Source organism: Rattus norvegicus, chromosome X (genome assembly GCF_036323735.1).
Source record: "Rattus norvegicus strain BN/NHsdMcwi chromosome X, GRCr8, whole genome shotgun sequence".
Taxonomy (NCBI): domain Eukaryota; kingdom Metazoa; phylum Chordata; class Mammalia; order Rodentia; family Muridae; genus Rattus; species Rattus norvegicus.
In genome coordinates, this window is record NC_086039.1 from 41,272,481 (window position 1) to 41,294,860 (window position 22,380).

At 40.5% G+C, this 22,380-nt stretch overlaps 1 protein-coding gene across 5 annotated transcripts in view; it reads left to right on the forward strand.

The window, feature by feature from the left end:
* The window catches only part of Mbtps2 (membrane-bound transcription factor peptidase, site 2), a 64,075-nt gene extending 46,525 nt beyond the window's left edge, over positions 1 to 17,550 (forward strand). For 2 of the 5 annotated variants that reach the window (XM_063279940.1, XM_063279942.1), the window contains 3 exons: positions 534 to 752; positions 12,426 to 12,522; positions 16,501 to 17,550. In XM_063279940.1, the coding sequence (XP_063136010.1) occupies positions 534 to 752; positions 12,426 to 12,522; positions 16,501 to 16,617 (433 nt within the window). In that variant the 3' untranslated portion in view covers positions 16,618 to 17,550. Of the gene's footprint in view, positions 1 to 533; positions 3,707 to 5,113; positions 8,952 to 12,425; positions 12,523 to 16,500 lie in introns of those variants that run through there. The other 3 variants (XM_063279941.1, NM_001035007.1, XM_063279943.1) reach the window with 3 other exon arrangements.
* Positions 17,551 to 22,380: the final 4,830 nt, after the last annotated feature.

Genomic DNA, 22,380 nt, shown 5'->3' on the forward strand with positions numbered 1-22,380 from the left:
TGCCTATCAAGTGCAAGGCCCTGGGTTTGGTCCCCAGCTCCGGAAAAAAAAAAAAAAAAGAAAGAATGTTGTTTTGGATTTTGTTTTTGTTTGGCTTCTCATGTTTTGGTTTTTTGGTGGTGGTAGTGGTGGGTGTTTTGTTTTGTTTTTGGAAACAATGGCTTTTCTGTGTAGCCCTGGCTGTCCCGTAATTAGATCTGCAGACCAGGCTGGTCTCTAAATGCCTCTGCCTCCTGAGTGCTGGGATTAAAGGCCAACACTGCCCAGCTTTAAGTGTTTTCTTTTGGTTTGCTTTGGGTTTCTTCTGTTGTTGTTGTTGTTGTTGTTGTTGTTGTTGTTGTTGTTGTTGTTGTTGTTGTTGCATTGTTTAGTTTTTGGTTTTTTATTGGGGGAAGGGTATAAGAAAGAATGTTACAGACTTAAAATAGAGAAACCTACAGTAATTTCGCCTACTGGTCCACTGTCTTCTGACTTCTTAAAAGATGATTTCCACTTGTATCTCAGAGCTAGCTCCTTAACTGATTGTTACCCAGATACCTGATTTCTCTTTCTGGAGCCCTGGCTATTGTTAATGCAGTGCCCTGCTTTGCCTTGGACGGTCAATGGATTTTAAACTCTTTCCTGGATGCTACCCTGACTTCAGTGATTGGAGACAACGATGTCAAAGATCTAATAGGATTTTTCATCCTGCTTGGTGGCAGTGTACTTTTGGCTGCCAATGTGACACTGGGACTCTGGATGGTTACAGCACGGTAATATTTGCTCTTATCCAACAGAATTAAAAAGTATAGCTACATGGTAATATCTGTTGCCATTGAAATTCTTACTAGGTATGAAATGTAAAGTGTTTCCTTAAAACATCTTGGCCAACCTCTTTGAGCTCCTAATATCTAGAGAATCCAAAAACTCTGTAAAAGACAAATGGAGGAAATGAAAAACATAATTCCTGACTACATTCTACTCTGAAAGATTGAATGTGAAAACTCTGAATGTCTGTTGAATAATTTGTAAACAAGTGAAAATTCATTCATGCAATACCATTTTGTGTGACTATATAGCATTTTGAAGTAGTAAAAGGAAAAGCAGAAAACGTGTGTGCACGCATATATGCGTGCGTGCATGTGTTCTACTAGTATTTGAAACCAGCTTGCCTATCCCAGGTAAAATGTACTGAAAAGTGCAATTAAGATGATGTGGTGGTGCACACCTATAATTCCAATACTTTACTGTATGTGTTTGGTAGGCTACTTAAAAGATCATGAATTCAAGGCCGTCATCTTTAGCTATATAGTTGGGTTACAGACCAGCACTGGCCACATAGCAAGACCCTGTCGCACACGCTTGTAGGCAGGCATGCGCGCGCAGACACACACACACACACACACACACACACACACACACACACACTCATCAGTGATTGAGGGAGGCTAGACCTTGGTTAAATGGAATATAGAGCAAGTGCTCTTGGTTTTATAACTCTTGTTTTTATCTTGTTTGAAAAGTATTTTAAAGTTTAATGGTGTTATTCTACACTCTGATTACAATTCTATGAAACTATCTGCTAACATAGAAGCAAAAAGAAGTGATACCAAGTAAATGAACAGTAGATAAGGCCTGCGTTGTAATAAGACAGTTTGCTGCACAAGTATTACCTTTTTCATAGTGTAGGTCCACACCCTTACAACATCCTAGCCTTGTTATATAGAGTATGCTGCAGGAAAAATCTCCCATAGCAGCATGTGAGCTCAGGCAGTTAGAGGTGAACTTGAGAACTAAACTAAGTCCTCTAACAGATCACCACAGAACTTCAGCAAATCTACTTCCTACTTCCTAGAGCTTTGCAGCTTAGAACTCTTCCAGGGTAGACCTCTTCCTTTATGCTGCAAGAACATTCAACCCTGAGCCATACTCTGTCCTCACCAGCACCTAGTATGTTTCTCTCTGTTGGCAGGATTAAACACCTAATAATCTTTGCTTTCCATCTCCCCCTAAGCTACCTCTTGAGTACACAAACAACTTGGTAGTCTAGTGAGAATGGCTGCACAAACAAAGATTTCCCAGAATTTAGAAAGAGACTTTTGAGCTCTAAAGAACCATAGTTGGTCTTGTGGGGTAGCAGTTCAGCCCTGGGAAATTCAGAAAGCCAGCTGACTGATGTGAAGCTTTAGTCTTAAGAATATATATGCACATACTGTTTCTGTCATGAAAAAAGAATATTTCATGAAACACACACATTAGAGGTAACACAAGGCAATGATTCATTCATTAATAGCCAGATATATACCTCCCTCCTGAAGTAAGGTACTGCATAAGGTTACCTTTTTCAGAACATTACTTCTCTTAAGCGCCTAAATCTTTTAAAACAATTTTTAGAAATTTTTTAGACTTTATTACAAATTTGCCTTCATTCTTCAATAGGAATCATACAGTGAATATCATTTTGAGATTTTATTAATGATGGGCCATTAGTTACTATTAGTACTAAAGTCATACAAATTGCTAACTTTTATCTCAGAAAATATGGCATTGTTGTCTTCTAAGATCACTCAGGACCAAAATGTATCTGTATTCTAAAAATGCACAGACCTTTTCAGGTAAAGCTTAGAGAATGCCGTGGAATACTCACATAATTAACTTCATTGCATGCGTTTAGCAGTTTACTAATGCAAATGTTTGTGTTTAAGTCTTTTTTTTTTCAATACTGAGGAAAACAATATTTGGTGTGGTACTTCTACAGCCCAGGACCTCACACATGCTCGCAAGTGTTCTACCACTAAACTGTTATCCATAGAGCATGAAAATACTTTAATAAGAGGAAATTCTATCCACTAACTTCATTTTCTGAGTGAAGGCAACAACAATAAAAACCTCATTTCATATTAGCTGCTGAACATCTCTGCCAGCTAATCTTTAGGACCTGGGTTTGGGAGCTTCTCTTCTGGAAGTCCAGCAGAATTGTATGCAGATGGCCTCATTACTAAAGAAAGGAGATGTTACATATTGTCTCTTCAGCTTCACTGTGGACTTGTTGCCTCCCTGCCTAGTGCATGAGATATCAGAAGTGCTTAATGTGCTTGAATGGATGATTAGTGTTATTTATGGATAGAAAAGCATGCTTCTATTTAAGCTGTAAAAAGGATTGTTGACTATTTACTGTAAATATACGTGGACATAGTAAGCTCAGAATGTCTTATGTCCCTGCTGTATTATCATCTTTATGGAAAAAAATTCATTTTGTTCTCTGTAGAGCCATTAGAAAAATGAATTATATTGGAAAAAATAATTATGTTGGTGATTTGAAGAAGTAACTTTGTGGGTTGTCTCTTTGTTCCACAGTAAAACTTTATGCTCAGTGTCCCTATTCTGCATTGTTTACATTCTTAAGGTTTTTATTTTAATCATCCATGAGTGTAAAAAATGTACATATTATTTTTAACATCTCAATTTGAAGAGACATACAGTTAAACTTGACTTTTTTGATAAAAACGTGTAGGTCATTGTCTGCTAACAGCGAATTGTAACCATATGCTTCATAGTGATGTGGCTTTCTGTCATAGTTGTGTCCTTGGTATTTATTGAGCATCCACACAGATAGTTTTTTCAACAACTCTTTTGATTGAGCTGTAATCCTTTTTAAGGCTTTAATTTGATTTTATAATTGTCAGAATGTGATGTTCAGCAATAAAAGAACAAATGTAAACCAGCATTTTACGTTTATCATCTTCTGTATCATATATTTTATACTTGACCTTAGCCAAAAGGTGAAGAAGCAATTTTCTTTTTTAGTGTCCTTTTTTCTCTGTAGAAGTGTCCAACTTACATAGAATAAGTAAGATCTCAATTCTAAAAGTGACCTTCAATTTCCATTTATATTATTTGTATATGACAGTTGTTACGGGCTTTAGAAAGAACTCTTTTAAGTGAGGTGCCTTTGTTTTTCATTTTGGAAATGTTTGCTTTAAGGAAAGAGAACTACCACATTTCATTAGTGGTGTGTGCATCTGTCTGTCTGTCTGGTGTGTGTTAATATTATTATATTAATATATTTACATCATAGTATTACAAAAGTATGTATGTGGAAGGAGGCTACATGTGCGTGTAGACATCGGATAGCCTTCTGTATGACTCTTCACCTTATTCCCTGAGACTCTCACTCAGTCTGGAGCCAAGCTGGTAGCCAGCAATCCCCAAAGATACTCCTTGTCTGCACCCTCAACAAGCATTTGAGTTATAGTAGCTATACACAGTCATATCCAATTTTTTAACTTAGGTGGCAGGCAGAGCCTGAGGTCGGATCCTGTGCTTCCATAGAAACTGCTTTAACCTACAGAGTCATCTCTCCAGCCCATCATTAGTGTTTGGCACAATTCTCCAAGTTTATTTGTGCTTATAGGAATACCTTTTTAAAGATTTATTTTATATATATAAATATACTATAGCTGTCTTCAGAAACACCAGAAGAGGGCATTAGATCCCATTACAGATGGTTGTGAGCCACCATGTGGTTGCTGGGAATTGAACTCAGGACCTCTGGAAGAGCAGTCAGTGCTCCTAACCACTGAGCCATCTCTCCAGCCCAGGAATTCTTGTAAGAAAGCATTTAGTAGTTTGCTAGTGGTGGCACCTGCCTGTAATCTCAGTGCTTGGAAAGTAGAGGCAGAAGAATCAGGAATCAGCTTGAGCTACCTGAGAACCCATCTGAAAAGAGAAGAGTGGTAGAAAAAAGAAACAAGGTTTTCTTATTCCACCTGTACTATGTAGTAATAGCTTACTGCTTTTCTTCAGGATTAAATTTTTTGGGGGGTACAGTGGGCCTGGAGATCCAACCCAAGGTCCTCATGCATATTTAAGCAAGTACTCTAGTCCTGAGCTTCATCCCTCCCCTACCTGGATTCACATTTTCACAAAGGCCTTATACTTGTCCTAGAACTCAGAGATCTGCCTGTCTCAGCCACCATGCGCTAGGAGTAAAAGTGTGTACCACTACTCCCAGCAAGTCTAATTTATTCTCTTTTCTAGGTCCCTAAGTTTTAGACCTCATTCATAGCATTCCTTTCTTACCTTTCAACCACTTTATTTTATAACTTTAATGGCTTCTAATATTTCTTTTTAGGTTTTATATATCACCAGACAGCTACAATGCAGGGAACACTGTGTAAATTTCATGCACTTCGCCAATACAGGCCACATCTTTTCTTTTATGGAAATACTTAGCAAAAAGGTTAGTAACCAGGAGTTTGTTGGGCAACTATACAAGTGGAACAAAATAGATTTATGTTATTTGGGAGACTTGTAGGAAAATATTCTCACACTAAAAACAGAGATATAGTTCATTATATAAAAGAGGTTAATGAAAATAGCAATTTATTGAAAAAGTATATGTATAAACTCATAAGCTATGCTTTCAACTTGGTAGTTATTAATATTCTAATGTTACTTCACTGGTAATGTCATATGGCTCAGTTAAATATGACATAATTTAAACAATTCCTGTTATTAAAACATTGAGGAAGAAAGGGTTTCTTTTGTTTGTACTACCATATCATTGTTCATCACTGAAGGAGGTCAGGAACTAACATAGGGCAGGAACCTGGAGGTAGGAGCTGATGCAGAGGCCACGGAGGGTGCTACTCACTGGCTTCTTCCCCATGGTTTGCTCAGTCTGCTTTCTTATAGACCCCAAGACCACCAGTCCAGGAATGGCACTACCCACAATGAGCTGTGTCCTCCTCTATTGATCACTAATTAAGAAAATGCCCTACAAGCCTGCCTACAGCCCCATCTTATGGAGATGTTTGCTTAATTGAGGGTCCACCCTCCTAGATGACTTTACATTTTGTCAAGCTGACATAAAGTTAGCCAATACAATACATAAAGGCATTAAAATATACTTGAAATATTTGTTTATATCTATGATTATATGATTACATGTTGGTAAAATTCTAGAGGAAACATGGGTGTCTTGAAGTCTGACCACAGTTTTATATATACACACTGTTAAATTGAATTTTTATGTTAGGCAGATTTGCAGAATGGCATCTTTAATTTGCATTTTTGATTAAGAAAAAATCAACATTTCAAAATGTGTTTACCTGTCAGTATATTTTGTTTAAACATATCCTTTTCTCATTTTTATTTTTGAAGTATATTTTTGTAATATTGTGTATAATATACATACACACACACACACTCACATTCATTCAGTTACATATTGGTGGTTTATATATGTGCAGATGTGTAAGCACATGTGTTCTCATGTATATAATGGCCTGGGACTGATCTCAGAAGTCAATCGAAGCAAGGTCTTCCAGTTGAACTTAGAGCTTGCCAATAGCTAGCCAGCTTCACAAAGGTTCCCAAGCGCAGGTGCCATGTCCACTCAGTGGGGATTATAAATCCAATCACATGCCTGCTGCTTGTGTTGTGATTTAACCATTGAACAATGTTATGTTGTAAGCGCTATAACCATTGAACAATGTCCCCAGACCCCTTTCCCCATTTTTCATGGGAGGGATTAGCTTTTATCCCTTTTCTTCAACTTCATTTTAGTACAATGTGTATCATTTTATACGCACACATATATGTATGTAATATAATGTTGTGTATGTTTTATATATATATAATATAGTAATATATTATATATGTCACTGTACACCATTGTCTGCTATGCCTGTATCTTTTTCACATTTGATGATTCTGTTTTGAAAGTCTTCCCTATTCCAAGATTTTATTAATACATCTTATTTTAACAATTTTATGATTTAATTTTTTTAATTGTTTAACCAACATGTATTATATTTGTGCTATTGGGGACCTGCTCAGGAAGTCCTTTCCTATGCCTCTATCTGATTCATGGTACCGGGTTTCATGTTGAGTTCCTTGATCCATTTGGAGTTGAGTTTTTTTATAGGGTGGAAGATAAAGATCAAGTTTCATTCTTCTACATATAGTGACCCAGTTTGACCAGCACTGTTTATTGAAGATGCTGTCTTTTCTCCAGTATGTACTTTTAGCTTTTTTGGTTAATTGGATGGCTATCATAGTGTGTGCTTATGTGTGTGTGTGCAAATGTTCAATTCTGTTTCATTCATCAGTTAATCTGGTTTTAAAGAAAGGCTGCAAGAACAAAGTGGTATGAAGGGTCAAAGTGAAATAATGAAACAGGAAGGGTTAAAAGGAGGGGAGGCTGAGAAGGCAAAGTAGAGAAGGGAACATGGGAAGGATAACAAAATAAAGGCCTTTTAAAGAAGTCATAGGGAAATCTATGGTAGAAGCTTCCTAAAATATATACATACACATATACAGAAACAGTTGCAATCAGTCACCTTATATAATGGGACAGAATGCCCCTACTAGGACCACAGGCTAACAGATGAAAAGTTCAATGCCATAAATGCTTTACCACTTTTGAAGTTGATTGCCAATGAACTCCCATAGACACCTCCCCCCAAAAAATCACAGGCTATTCCCAACACTTGATTACACCCCAGAACTTGAAAGTAAGACCATATTACTGAAGATACTAAATACTTGAATCATAGAACATGAGATCAGACTGGTACATTCCTGGAAGTTTCATTCCCCACAAACTGGATTTCATAGTACTATAAGGCTCTACCATAGGAGAAAAAGTAAACATCAATCTTACCTAGCTGTGAACCTTATTTACAAGGAAACATTTTTCCAGACACCTAAAGTTGCACATGTGAATTCACAACAGTTGTGACAACATACAGATGACCTACACAGGCTCAAGCCAAGCAAAATCCCGGAATGGAAAGGGGAGGTGAGAATGAAGTCCCACCCCCAGTAAGGACTTATTGGCAGTTGATATCTGTTGGGAGAAGAGAGTCAGTTTTCCTTAAGGATGTGGACCTATCCACACCCAGAAGGTCACATCCTATTACTGAAGATACTGAATATTTGAATCATGGAACATGAGGAAATCAAGCTGGGACACAGTGTATATGGGCAGCACAAATTGTAATCTATATTTTAAAGAGAGGTCACAAAATTTGGTGGGTATAAAATAGAAGTGGGTTAGAAAAGGTATGGAAGGGGGTAAATATGATAATGCACTGTATGAAATGTGCAAAGAACTAATACATATGAGGAAAAAATACATCATCTATAAAAATGCGTATCATTAGTTTTGTGGAGAGAATAAATATTAGTAATGTCTTCCCTCTTATTTAGAGAAAATATTTGTTATTTGCATAGGTAGTAACTTTTCTTTTTTGATTCAGTAATATAGTAAAATAATTATATATATATATGTTTCGACTAAATAGAGTACTTACCTTTATCTTTAAATATTTTTATAAGAATAGTGTTTCTTAAACTGTACAATTTAGCAGACTTGAGATTCTTCATATCATATGCAGTGATTGAGAAGTATTCCTTCCATTAGCTTCTTAATGGAAATAATTTTCTTCTTATATTTCAAATCTTTTTTAATACCTCTATTTGTGAACTGTTTAATATTAGCCTTTAAAGATTAATTATTCGTTATTAGCTGTGTGTGTAGTGATGCATGCCCTTAACCCTAGCACTCCTGTGGCAGGCAGATCACTCAGTTCAAGGCTAGCTTTTTCTACATAGCAAAACCCTGTTTGAAATTTTTTTTAAATTAATTTTTAGGGGTCAAGAGAGATTGCTAAGTAGTTAAGAACCAATGCTACTCTTCTAGAACTCCCGAGTTTTATTCTGAACATCTATGTTAGATAAGTCACAACCATCTGTAATTCCCACTCAGAGGGGTCCAACATGTTCCTCTGGTCTCTATGGACTTTGATACTCACCTCCCCCCACCCTCCCCCCCCTCTCTCTTTCTCTGTCTCTCTCTCTGTCTCTCTCTGTCTCTCTCTCTCTCTCTCTCTCTCTCTCTCTCTCTCTCTCTCTCTCTCTCTCTCTCTCACACACACACACACACACACACACACACACACAAACACACATACGCTAAATTGTAGTTTGGTTTGGTTCTGTTTCTCTTGGAGATTCTTTTATGTAGGCCAGCTTGACTAGACTGAAGGTAGTCCTCCTGCCTCAGCCTCCCAACTGCTGGGATTACAGTGGTGTGCCATCAACAACCATTCCAATTTACAGTTATTTTTGTAAACTGTGAAACAGTCTTGCAAAATATGAATCAGCACACAGAAAAACTAGTCTTCTCCTTCTTTTCTACAGTATATGCTTCCTGTGAAAGAAATGTAAAATCCCAACTATTTTATTTTCTTTCTCCCTGCAACCCTGCAGGTAGGACTACCCATGTAATCCATCTTGCCAAATTAGCTTTTGGGGAGCATTCTTCCTAGAGTCTTCTAAGAAGATTTTTTCTGTGTTGATTTAAATAAGACCTATTCTGTGCAGGGCTGGCACAGGAGATGGCTCAACAGGTAAAGTGCTTTCAGTGCAAGAATGAAAACCTGAGTTTGCATCTCCAGTACACACGTATACCTGGGAGCATGCAGTACAATTCACCAGTAATACAGTACACTTACAGATGATAGGAAAAAGATACAGGACAATCCCTGCAATCTTTGACCAGATAGTCTGGTGTATATAGTAGCTAACAACTGTCTGAAACAAGGTGGAAGTTTAGAACCATCATGCAGTGTTGTCATCCAACCTCTATACTTGTCCTGTGTCACATATGTGTCTGTGCTCACAAATACAGGATGGGGTGAGGGGTGTCCAGGGAGTTGTGTGGAACAAACGCTGTATCAATTGAGCCATATGCCCAGCCTGCTCCTTTTCCTGTGAGGCACATTGCATCATTCAGACAATGGACAAAAGCAATTGTTTAAGGTGGCAAAATTCAGGAATGTAAAGAGCCTGGTGGCTGATAACACCGTTTAGACGAGGACTATGGACTTGTAGTCTTTTTAGGTTGGACAACTGAACCTCTTGTTGAATATGCCCTTTTTAGTTGGATACTGGTATTCATAGCCGAAATAGAATGAGAGAGGGAAAGGTTTCACACCACCTTCTTATTGCTTTTCCTCAGATGTTGGTGTAGTATGTTTTTAAGCATAAGCATATAAGAAAATCCTACATTGAAAGGAGTGTGCTAGGTTAAATGTCTGCCACCTTGCAAGGTTTTGCTTTAAGCTTCAAGTGTGGCAGAGTCAAGGACTTGTTGTCATGGTAGGAGGAAAGACATGGTGAAACTCGAGTGAAATTATAGGGTCTACAGGGATGGTTCAGTGCTTCATTACTTGTACTTGAAGAGGACCCACATCCAATTCTCATCACTCACATGGAGTCTCAAAACCATCCCTAACTCCATCCAGTTCCCTTTTCTGACCTCTAGCACTAGTCATGCACATGGTAAACATTCATATATGTAAGCAAAACATTCACACACATAAATCACTTAAAAGATCAAAATATATAGATTAAGAATTTTGGGGGTTGGGGATTTGGCTCAGTGGCAGAGCGCTTGTCTAGGAAGCGCAAGGCCCTGGGTTCGGTCCCCAGCTCTGAAAAAAAAGAACCAAAAAAAAAAAAAAAAAAAAAAGAATTTTGGGAGCTACGGTAGCACATGCCTTTAATCCTATCCCTCAGAAGGCAGAGGCAGGTAGATCTCTGAGTTTGAGCCAACCTGGTCTATACTGAGTTCTAGGCCATCCAGGGCTACATAGTGAGACCCTATTTCAAAAAAAAAATGAAATTGAGAAAATTTTCTCAAAACTTACTGCTAAAATTATTAGAAACAGTTTTCCCCCAAAACATATGGTAGAAACAGAACCTATTTCCCTTCCCCCACGCCAACCATAATAGCTAAAGGTTTGCTCTAAATCTCACTATTTTTCTGTTAAGAGCTGTCCATAAAGAAATGGTCTAGCCTACCTTGTTTGATTGTGCAGCAAACACTTCTGAGCCATTTCTCTAACATTCCCTGCCCTTTGTACAGTGTTTTAAACACAAGGCCGGTAGGATGGCTCAGTGGTTAAAGGTGTGCGTTGACAAACCTTACAAGTATGGATGGTTCACCCGATGTCTTTGGATCTTCAGTCAGAAGATTCTTGTGTCACATTTTGAAACTGGCTAAATTAACGTGTTAATGATTTCCCCTTATTAGTCCATTTTGTTATGATTGTCATCCTTGTTTTTTTTTTATGCTAGGCACAAAAGGGATTGTATTAGGGTTCTCTAGAGTCACAGAACATATGGAATGTCTGTCTATATTGAGGGAATTTATTATGGTGACTTATAGTCTGTAGTCTAACTCCCTAACAATGGTCAGCTGTGAATTGGAAGTCCAAGGACCTAGTAGTTGCTCAGTCCCACAAGGCTAGTTGTTTCAGCTGGTCTTCCATAGACAGATGTGGGAAGTATATGCAAGAGGTGAACAGCAAATGTCCTTATGTAGGTCTCCAGCAAAAGGTGTGGCCCAGATTAAAGGTGTGTTCCACCATGCCTGGATCTGGGACTTGTTTTTGTTCCAGGCTGATGTTGAACTCAGAGATCTCCTTGCTTCAGTCTCTTGAGATTAAAGGTGTGTACTACCTTGCCTGGATCTAAGCTTTTCATAGTCACTATGCTCAAGATCTCCATGCCATGAGCCAGGTCAGAAACTTGTATCTCCCAGCCTTAAGATATGGATCACAGGTGAGCCCTCCAGTTCTGCATTGTAGTTCATTCCAGATATAGTCAAGTTGACAGCCAGGAGTAGCCATTATGGGAATCATCTCCCTTTTGATCCATATTGTCACAATTTGAGGTAGTGGTCCCTTAGGCATTCATAAAGAGAAGTCAGGGATGTTGCTAACAATGGCCAGCTTTTTAAATTGTTTCTAGGGATCCAGCTGAGGTCCTTATGCATATAGGGCAAGCACTTTACTGATTGAATCATCATCATCTCCAGCCCTAGAGTGACTTTCTGGAATAATGTTACTTCCTTTGTAGAAACTTTTCTGAACAAATAATTTATGTAACATTTAAATTTTTATTTGGGTGTGTATATATGCACAGAGGCTAGAAGAGAGAGCATTAAGTGTCTTCCTCTATCATTCTCTGCCTATTCTTTTGAGGCAGGGTCTCTCTGTCTCTCTGCCTGCCTCTCTCTCTCTCTCTCTCTCTCTCTCTCTCTCTCTCTCTCTCTCTCTCTCTCTCTCTCTCTCTCTCTCTCTCTCTGAACCCTCGGTTGGTGGTTTTCAACTAGACTAAAAGCCAATAGCCCCAACCTCCACCAACCTCTCCTTTCCTCAAAACTAGGGTTGCAAACATGTGTTCATTTGAAAAAGAATCGACCCCATTGGCTCATATATTTGAATGCTTGGTCCCCACTTGAAGGAACTGTTTTGGAAGGGTTAGAAGGTATGGCTTTTTTGGAGGAGTGTGCCACTAAGGGTGGGACTTGAGATTTCAAATGCCCATGCAATTCCCAGTTAGCTCTCTTTCTTTGCTCCAACTTGCAGATCAGATGTAAGCTCTCAGCTAGTGCTTCCAGAACTATGCCTGCCTGCTTGCTTCCTTGCTTCCTGCCATTATGGTCATGGACTTACCCCTGAAACTGTAAGCAAGATCCCATTTAAATGCTTTCTTTTATATCTTGCCTTGGTCTTCACAGCAATAGAAAAGTAACTAAAACAAGACATGTTGTCAGCCATTTGTCACACATTGTGCTGGGATCTGAACACCAGTCCTCAGGGTTATGCAGCAAGAACCTCTGAGCCATTTCTCTAACATCCCTGCCCCTTGTGCATTATTTTAAGAATAAGACCAGTGGATAAAGGTGCTTGTTGATAACCCTGATGGCATGTCAGATCCCTTAGATTTGGAGTTCCTGGTGGCTATAAGGTGCCAGACAAGGATGCTTGGAACCAAACTCTAGTCCTCTACAAAAGCAAAAAGCACTCTTAACTGCTGAGCCATCTCTATGAGCCAGCCTATAGACTATTTGTTCTATAGAAGAAATTTCTTCTTTTAATATTATATTTTTATGCAGAGATGGAACTTAGATAAAACCTTCTTTTCTGCTGCCCATTCTCAGAAATTATTTTGTATCTGTTTTAAGGTGAACATTTTCTTTACTAAAAATGACAAAAGTCCTTCTTTAAACCCAAGCTTTAGATATAAATTCAATATAAATTATATAACTAAAAGAAAGTCTCTTTATAAACTTGGATTGCACAGCTAAGGAGATGGCTCTGTGGGTAAAGTGCTTGCTGCACTGAAGGGAGTGGAGAAAGCCCTGAATAAATGAATTCCTGAGTAAATGTATGTGTTGACAGGTGGCAGCCATGTCAAAGCCCCCAAGAGCTTTAGATCTATAGAGGAATGACAGTCTTTCTCTGGTCCAAGTAAGGATGTTGATAGTGTGTGCAGAAAATTTCCATCATAGCTTTCTCTCTGTGAATATTTACAACCTGAATAGTGCTCCCCTACAGAGACTTTTCCTGCCTAGATTACCTTGTTTATCTGTATGTAATAACTCAAGCCTCCTTGACCAGGTGTATCCAATAACCCTCCTTTCTGTCCAGCTGCATATACTGAATATCCTGAGGTTATTATGGTGTACTTCCGTTCAAGGCAAGAGCTCAGACTACTTGATCGTAGCTTTATGACCGTATGTCTGTATTTCCCACTCCCTTTTTTCTTCATTCCCCTGCTCCCATCCTAGTCAGATTCAAGTCTCTGAACCTAACACTGAACAAACTGAGGACTATTGGATCCTCACCACCAATACAAAAACAAGGCATGGTAGTGGTAAGTGTCTGTAACCCTAGGACTGCAGACATAGAGGGGATAGAGACAAGCAGATCCCCAGAGTTCACTGGCCAGCCAGGACAACGGATCAGTGTTCTACAAGCTCAGCGAGAGACCCCATCTCAGAAAATAAAGTAAGCAACCAAACGTCTGACGTCAGTATTTGGCCACTCCACCTGTGTACATGAACATGTACATGTACACGTACATACGTATGTGTACACACGCACATACATACACACACACACACACACACAAATTTAACTTATATCTCAGTCCTTCCCTATTCATACTTCATGAAGAGAAAAAAGTCACCAACTAAACATAAGATCTGATCTAAGAAAGTTGGCAAAGAACACCAAGTTAGCCCAGAATGGTGACACACACCTTTAATCCCAGCACTCAGGAGGCAGAAGCAAGTGAAAAGGCCACCGAGTTTCCAGGATGGCCAGAGCTAGAGAGAGAAACCTATCTTTAAAAACAAAAACAGAAGAACACCAAGTTCACATTGCCCTCCCTGGAATTTAATTATTTTTAGAGTTAATAATCATTTATGTCTTTACAATCTGACCTGGAACACAGAGAAGAGATTTCTGAGGAAAGTTTTTTACTATCTTAGCCTGTAATTTGTCATGGTAAAATATGACATGGAGTTGGAGAGATAGCTTATCAGTTGAGAACACTTCCTGATCTTTGGGAGGACTTAAATTTGGTTCCCAGCAACCATATCAGGTGCCTCACAATAACAGATCCAGTGCCCACTTTTGACGTCTAAGAGTACCTATACAGAGATGCAAAAAAACATATACATAAATAAAAATAAAATAAATTAAATGACACTTTACAATGTGGACTGACATGACGAATTTGGAAAACAATTTATCAATATGTCACCTGAAAAAAAGCCCATGTTTATTGAATGTAATCCTTTTGTGATAATGTATGTGAAAATAATAATGCTAAATTTAACTAGAATTTGTATGAAGTGAGTAACTGGAAACTTACCTGTACAACTACCAAAACAGTAATATGAAAGACTAACTTGGTTAATTTAAACTAGCATTATATTTACATAAAGGGACTCTTATTAGATAACATGCAGAAATACTTTGAGTAAAAAGTACAAAAGAGTTATGGAGGTGGCTCAGTAATTCAAGTGCTTTGCTTGATACACATGTAAAACTACACTGTGCATGGTAATGTACGCCTGTGGCCCCAGCATTAGGGGAGAAAGGCTGGCAGATTTTGGAGGCTCACCACCCAGCCAGGCTAGAGGTAAAGGTGAAGCTCGGGCTTCAGTAAAACATCCTGTATCAAAAAGATAGGTGGACACTCTTTGGATGTAGGGCATAGGGAAATCAAGGTAAAAATTACTGCCTGAAGGCTAACGTTCATAGCACTGGAAGATGCTATGCAGTCTTTTGGAAAGAAAAGTACATTATCAGCAGTCTTTCCCAGCTGTAGACCCTGAGCATAGTAGGTGAAAAGCTCTCAGGGAGAACTTTCCCTCGGGATGCAGACCCTCCAACGCCAAAGACCAGACCGAGACACCACAGGATGCAATCAGCAAGAGGATTTGGTTTATTGTCGGGATACACAGGCACAGGCACCTGCGGGCGCTTCAGTCACTCGGGGGACTGGCGCGCCCCACGGAACCAAGGATGAGCTTTTTATAGGATTTTGGGGAGCAGAAGCAAGCATACAGAAGCAGATGCATGGTTACAGGGATATAATTGGTGGATTCTAATATGGCAAGGGTTTAGCCCGGGGGCAAGTTTCCTAGCTACCTTCCTGAAACATAAGGACTGCTCGGCCTCCCAAGGGTTCAGCCCGGGGGCAGTCGGCCCCCCACCACCAGGGTGTGGGACCTCTCCCGGGGCTTTTCTCATTGTCAGGTGCTCAACCGCAGTCGTCCTGTTGCCTGCCAGGCTTTCAACCAAACACATCTTGCTTGGCAGCCGCTGTGTACTCAGTGTTCTAACCTTTCTCTGAACCAGTCATCTTAAGTACAGCCTTGCAAAATGGCGTTACTGCTGCTAAGCTGGGGTCTTTCATAGGCAAGACATGCCCACTAGTGTAATACGGCAAGAATATTCTGGGGGTAACTATTAGTCAGGGTTCTCCAGAGTAGCAGAACATATAGAATCGATCTCTAGGCATCAGCAATAGTGTCTAGGTTTGGTGGCTGCAAATGGAATGGATCCCTGGGTGGGGCAGTCTCTGGATAGCCTTTCCTTTGGTCTCTGCTCCACTCTTTGTCCCTGCATTTATTTCCTTGCTGACAGGAGCCTGATATAGCTGTCTCCTGAGAGGCTCTGCCAGTGCCTGACCAATACAGATGTGGATACTCACAGCCAACCATTAGACGGAGCCTGGGACCACAAAGGAAGAGTTAGGGAAAGGACTGAAGGAGCTGAAGGGGATTGCAACCCCATAGGAAGAACAATATCAACTTAAGCAGACCCCCCCCCCCGAGCTCCCAAGGACTAAGCCACCAACCAAAGAGTACACATGGCAGGAACACATGGCTCTAACTACATATGTAGCAAAGGAAGGGAAGGCCCTTAGACCTGTGGAAGGTCAGTGTTCCCGTGTAGGGGAATGCTAGGGGTGAGGAGTAAGTGGGTGGGTTGGTGGGTGAGCCATAGAGGCAGGGGGAGGGGAATGGGATGGGAGGGTTGAAATATAAATAAGTAAAGTAATCAATAAAAAGAATCTCTCCATACCAAAAGGGATTTTCATAGAATGACTTACAGTCTGTGGTCCATCCGATTAACCCAACAGTGGCTGGCTATGAGTGGAGAGTCCAAGAATGCAGTACTTGCTCAGTCTGCCAGACTGGATGTCTCAGCTGGTCTTCAATGCTGGAATCCTGAAGGACGCTCTAATGCTAGTGAATGAATGAACTTGCCAGTGAGAACAAGCAGGCAAAGCAAAAGCTTCCTTCCTTCAAGTCCTTATATAGGCTTCCAACAGAAGGTGTGGACCAAATTGGATCTGGATTAACGGTGTATCTTCCCTTCTCAGGATCTGGAATAAAGGCTCGTCTTTTTCTAGCTCAAAAGACCTGGATTAAAGCAATGTTTTCCTACCTCAAACATACTGATAAAAATGTGGTCAAGTTGACAACCAAGAATAGCCATCACAGTAACCTATCACTTTCCTATTGGATTTGAGATCGGCTCCAAGGGAGGAAATACATGTCTGGCACCAGAAACCTAGTCAAAGCCTGCTTGGGAGGTCACAGACTCTAAGGTGAAATCTGATACTGATGTTTTGCTAAATGGACTTGTAGTTCAAGTACCTTCGAAGTATTTATATTTGTACTCATAGACTAATGCCGCCCCCGACCCTGGTAAGAAAAGTTTCTTTTTGCAGTAGTAAATGGTGAAAGCAGAGACATTTAATTTCATAATGCTGACTTGAGTGCTCAGCCCTAAATAGATCATCTATATTGCTCCCTCCAAGGCCCAAGCTCCCTCTAAGAGCACCTTAGAAGAGAGGGTAAAAGACTGTGAGTTGGAGGTTGTCCATGCCAAGTGGATGAAGCAGCCCGCCTGTAATCCCAGCCCCAGAGATGGGGGATTCCCTAGAACAGGTTGGCTAGCAAGACTAGCGCTATCAACAAGCTCTGGGTTGAAGCGAGACACCCCTGTCAACAAATAAAGTGAAAGAGCAATTGCTAGTGATTCTCAACATCCATCCGGGCCTACACATGCAGGCACATTCACATACATATGAACCCATAGACATGCAAACATGCATACTCAGGCACACATACATAAAAATAGAAAATGAATAAAAAATGCAGATTTGTGCTGGGAATGTACTTCAGTGCTAGAGTATTTGTTCAATTTGCATGACACTGTGGGTTCAGCACAAGAAAAGAAAAACAAGTGGGCATGATAAAAGTCCCTTGAAAGAAGAATTAAGACTGTCCATATATGTGTGGTGCTTTGAATCTATGGTATGGTTATTAGTAATAACATATGCTGGCCTATAATGAAAAGTAGGAAATGTGGTAGAAAAAATACAAAATGTGTAATTTGGAGGAAAAACGGAACAGTAGGAAGATTAATGTTCCAGCAAAAGCATATGCTAAAAAGGTTGTAACTGCTTAGGAAGTTAGCACAGTTAAGGAGGGGCCTCTGCAGTGCAACCAAGGTAAGGGTATACATGTTGGTGATAGGAAGGATGCATGTGGAAAGGGATCATGGATTCTTCCATTGTGGTTTAAGAGATCCACTGAGACTAGGCAGTGTTTGGCCCAGAAATCACTGCATAAAGATCCTGAGAGAGAAGGAGTCCATGAGAGGCCATTGTATGAAAGATGTTGGAGATGCCAAAGTTGTGTAGTATCTTCCAAAGCAAGTTGCACATAGTAAGTGTAAGGAGTTCATGAGAAAATTATATGTTAAAAACCAGAGAGGCAGAGACATTTAAATGCATTAAAATTGAAATTCCAGACACCAGACATGGAGGAAGCTCCAGGACTTGGTACTTGCCCTGATGTATCTTGGTCTTGCTTTGATCCAGTATTCACTCATTATGACCCTATTTGAAATGCTAATGTCTATTTTGTGTTGTATTGGAAGGATGCAAATCACCTTTTGATTTTACAGGAAGATACATTTAAGAGATTGTCTTGATTCTCAGAAGAGCGTTTGGACTTTTTTTGACAGTATTGAAACTGTAAAGGACTATGAAGACTTAAGGTTGGATTAAATGCAGTTTGCATTAGGATGTGGTTATAAGCCTGTAGAGCCAGGGAGTAGAATGTGATAGTTTGAATGAGAATGTCTGTCATAGGCCCAGATGTTGAAGCATTTTGATACAATTGTTGTTGGTGTTTGGGAGGTTAGAAGAAGGGGTACATACAGCCTTTCTGGAAGAAATACATCACTTGGGGTGAGCTTTGAGAAATCATATCCTGGCCCTGTTTCCTGTTCATTCTCACTCTCTCTGCTTCTTTTTTTTTTTTTTTTTTTTTTTTTTGTGATCTGTGATGTGACTCTCAGTTTCCTGCTCCTATCACTGTGCCTGCCATATTTTCTTGTCGTGATGGATTTTATCCTATTGGAATCATAAACTCAAATAAACTTTCTTCCTTAATTGCCTTTGGCTATGGAGTTCTTATTCCAGCAATGGAAAAGTAATTAATATATTATGTAAATAGCAATTTGAAAGGGTTTTCTCCCCCACAGTTGCCTGGCAACGGCCAGCTGTGCCTGACTATAAAGGGGGCTGCTTGCCCCCTCCTCCCCCTCTTGCTCTCTTCTTTTGCTCTCTCTTGCTCTTTGTTCTCTCCTCTTCCCTGCTCTTCACCTTGTACCTTCTCTCCCCATACCCCCTTTCCCCCCACATGCCCATGGCCAGCCTTTCCTCTCTTCTTCTACTCTTCTTTCATTAAACCTTTCCATGTGGGAAAAAAAGGGTTTCTCATAGGAAGATTTTAGATTCATTTTGATTTTGCTTATTTTTTTTTAATATTTCAAGAAAGGTGAGTTACTTGGGGCTTCAAACTGAAAATATTTCAAAATGTTTCCAATAACCCCACGGATCTAATTTTCTTACATTTTACTTCCTTCATGTTCCTAGTTGTGGTAACTTCTTTTACTTAAAAGGAGAATTAGCTTCCACCTCACAACAGTGAGAATGGCTAAGATCAAAAACTCAGGTGACAGCAGACGCTGGCGAGGATGTGGAGAAAGAGGAACACTCCTCCATTGTTGGTGGGATTGCAGACTGGTACAACCATTCTGGAAATCAGTCTGGAGGATCCTCAGAAAATTGGACATTGAACTGCCTGAGGATCCAGCTATACCTCTCTTGGGCATATACCCAAAAGATGTCCCAACATATAAAGAGACACGTGCTCCACTCTGTTCATAGCAGCCTTATTTATAATAGCCAGAAGCTGGAAAGAACCCAGATGCCCTTCAACAGAGGAATAGATATAGAAAATGTGGTACATCTACACAATGGAAACTACTCAGCTATCAAAAACAATGACTTTATGAAATTCATAGGCAAATGGATGGAACTGGAAAATATCATCCTGAGTGAGATAATCCAATCACAGAAAAACACACATGGTATGCACTCACTGATAAGTAGATATTAGCCCAAAAACTCAGAATACCCAAGAAACAATTCACAGACCATAATATGCTAAAGGAGGAAAACCAGAATGTGGATGTTTCAGTTCTTCTTAGAAAGGAAAACAAAATACCCACAGGAGGAAATACAGGGACAAAGAGTGGAGCAGGGACTAAAGAAAAGGCCATCCATAGACTGCCCCACCTAGGGATCCATCCCATATGCAGCCACCAAACCCAGTCACTATTGCTAATGCCAAGAAGTGCTTGCTAACAGGAGCCTGATATGGCTGTCTCCTGAGAGGCTCTGCCAGAGCCCTACTGACACAGATGAGGATGCTCACAGGTAACCATCAGACTGATCATGGGGACCACAATGGAGGAGTTAGAGGAAGGACTGAAGGAGCTGAAGGGGTTTGCAATCCATAGGAAGAACAACAATATCAACCAACCAAACCCCCAGAGCTCCCAGGGACTAAACTACCAACCAAAGTGTACACACAGAGTGACCCATGACTCCAGCCACATATGTAGCAGAGGATGGCATTGTCTGGGTATCAATAGGAAGAGAAGCCCTTGGTCCTGTGAAGGCTCATTTCCCCAGAGTAGGGGAATGCTAGGGTGTTGAGGTGGGAGTAGGTGGGAGCGAGGGGGAGCATCCTCATAGAAGCAGAGGGAGGGTGGATAGGAGGTGGGGAAGGGGATAACATTTGAAATGTAAATACATAAAATATCCAATAAAGATAAGTAAATCGGGGTTGGAGATTTAGCTCAGTGGTAGAGCGCTTGCTAGGCAAGCGCAAGGCCCCGGGTTCAGTCCCCAGCTCCGGAAAAAAGAAAAAAAAATAAGTAAAAATAAGTAAATCAATTTTTTAAAATGAAAAGAAAATATCATCCTGAATGAGGCAACCCAGTCACAAAAGAACACACATGGTATACACTCATTGATAAGTGGATATTAGCCAAAGGGGAAAAACAAAGACTCGCAATACCCACAATACAGCTCACAGACCATATGAAACCCAAAAAGAAAGATCACACCAAAGTGTGAATGCTACAGTCCTACTCAGAAGGAGGAAGAAAATAATCTTGGGAGGGAGAGGGAGAGAGGGATCTGGGAGGGAGAGAGGAGGGTGAGGGAAAAGGGGGGCCGGTTTTGATTGGGGGGAATTGGGGGAAGTACAGAGAGTCAGGAATTTGAAAGGTGTATAGCAATGGAGGAGGGGGAGCTGGGGCTAGCCATTAGAAAGTCTCAGATGCCAGGGACCGAAGAAGTTCCCAGGACTCAACAGAGAGAACATTAGCCAAAATATCCAACAGGCAAGATAGAACCTGTAGAGACCGTATCCAGGGGATAGGCACTGCCCCCAGTTGAGGGAAGGGGCTACCCACCCACCTCAAAAATAATCCAGAATTCCTCCTGTGTAAAGGAAATGCAGGGACAAAGAGGGGTGCAGAGTCTGAAGGAAGGGTCATCCAGAGACTGCCCCACCTAGGAATCCATGCCGTCTGCAGACACAAAACCCAGACACTTGCTGATGCCAAGAAAATCTTGCTGACAGGAGCCTGGTATAGCTGTCCCCTGAGAGGCTCAGCTAGAGCCTGATGTCTCTATATATATATATATATAGACATCCATGACCCCAACTGGATATGTAGCAGAGGGTTGCCTTATCTGGCATCAATGGGAGGGTCCTCTGGAGGCTCATGACCCACACCCAGGGTAGAGAAATGCTCATACACTGAGGCAGGAGTGGGTGGGCAGGTGGGGGAGCACCCTCATAAAGGCAGGGAAGCGGGGAGGGGATGGAGGTTTGTGGAGGGGAAACTGGGAAGGGGGATAACATTAGAAATGTATATTAATAAAATAACCAATTTTTTAAAAAGAGAATGAGCTATTAAAACACCATCCAGCTGGTTTTCTCCCATGACTCGAGAGGCAGAGGCAGGTATCGCTGAGGTCTGTGAGTCCCAGGCTAGGCAAAGCTACATAGCAAGACCCTGTTTTAAGAGAAGGATGAGGGAGGAAAGATGGGGAGAGAGGGAGAGGGACAGAGAGACAGAGACAAAGACAAAGAGGCACACAGAGAGAGAAACAGAGACAGAGAGACACAGAGACAGAAACACACAAACACAGAATATCTTCTCAATTCAGTCATGTTCTTTCTTTAAAACACCTGTCCTATATAGGCTGGACCAGATTGTGTTGCCATATTAGACAAGCCCAAACCACAAAGATGGATTTCCCTCTCATACCATATTTGTCTGTTTTCGAGTTTATCTTTCAGCCCTGCCCGCCAGAGTGATCTAGAAACTGAGTCTGTAGCTCAACCACTATGTCACACTTTGCCATCTGCCACACTAGAAGGAAAATTCAACATCAATTAAACGTTTCCACCTAAAACTTACACTTATACAACGGCCACAATTAGTTATAACACCAACATAAGGGAGCCAGAATGTAAACAGAACACATTTTATTTGTTGAATGACAAGTAGCATTCAGAATACAGTAAGCAAATATTGGAAGAAGTATAAGGAGAGAGTACCAAACCTATAATCACAG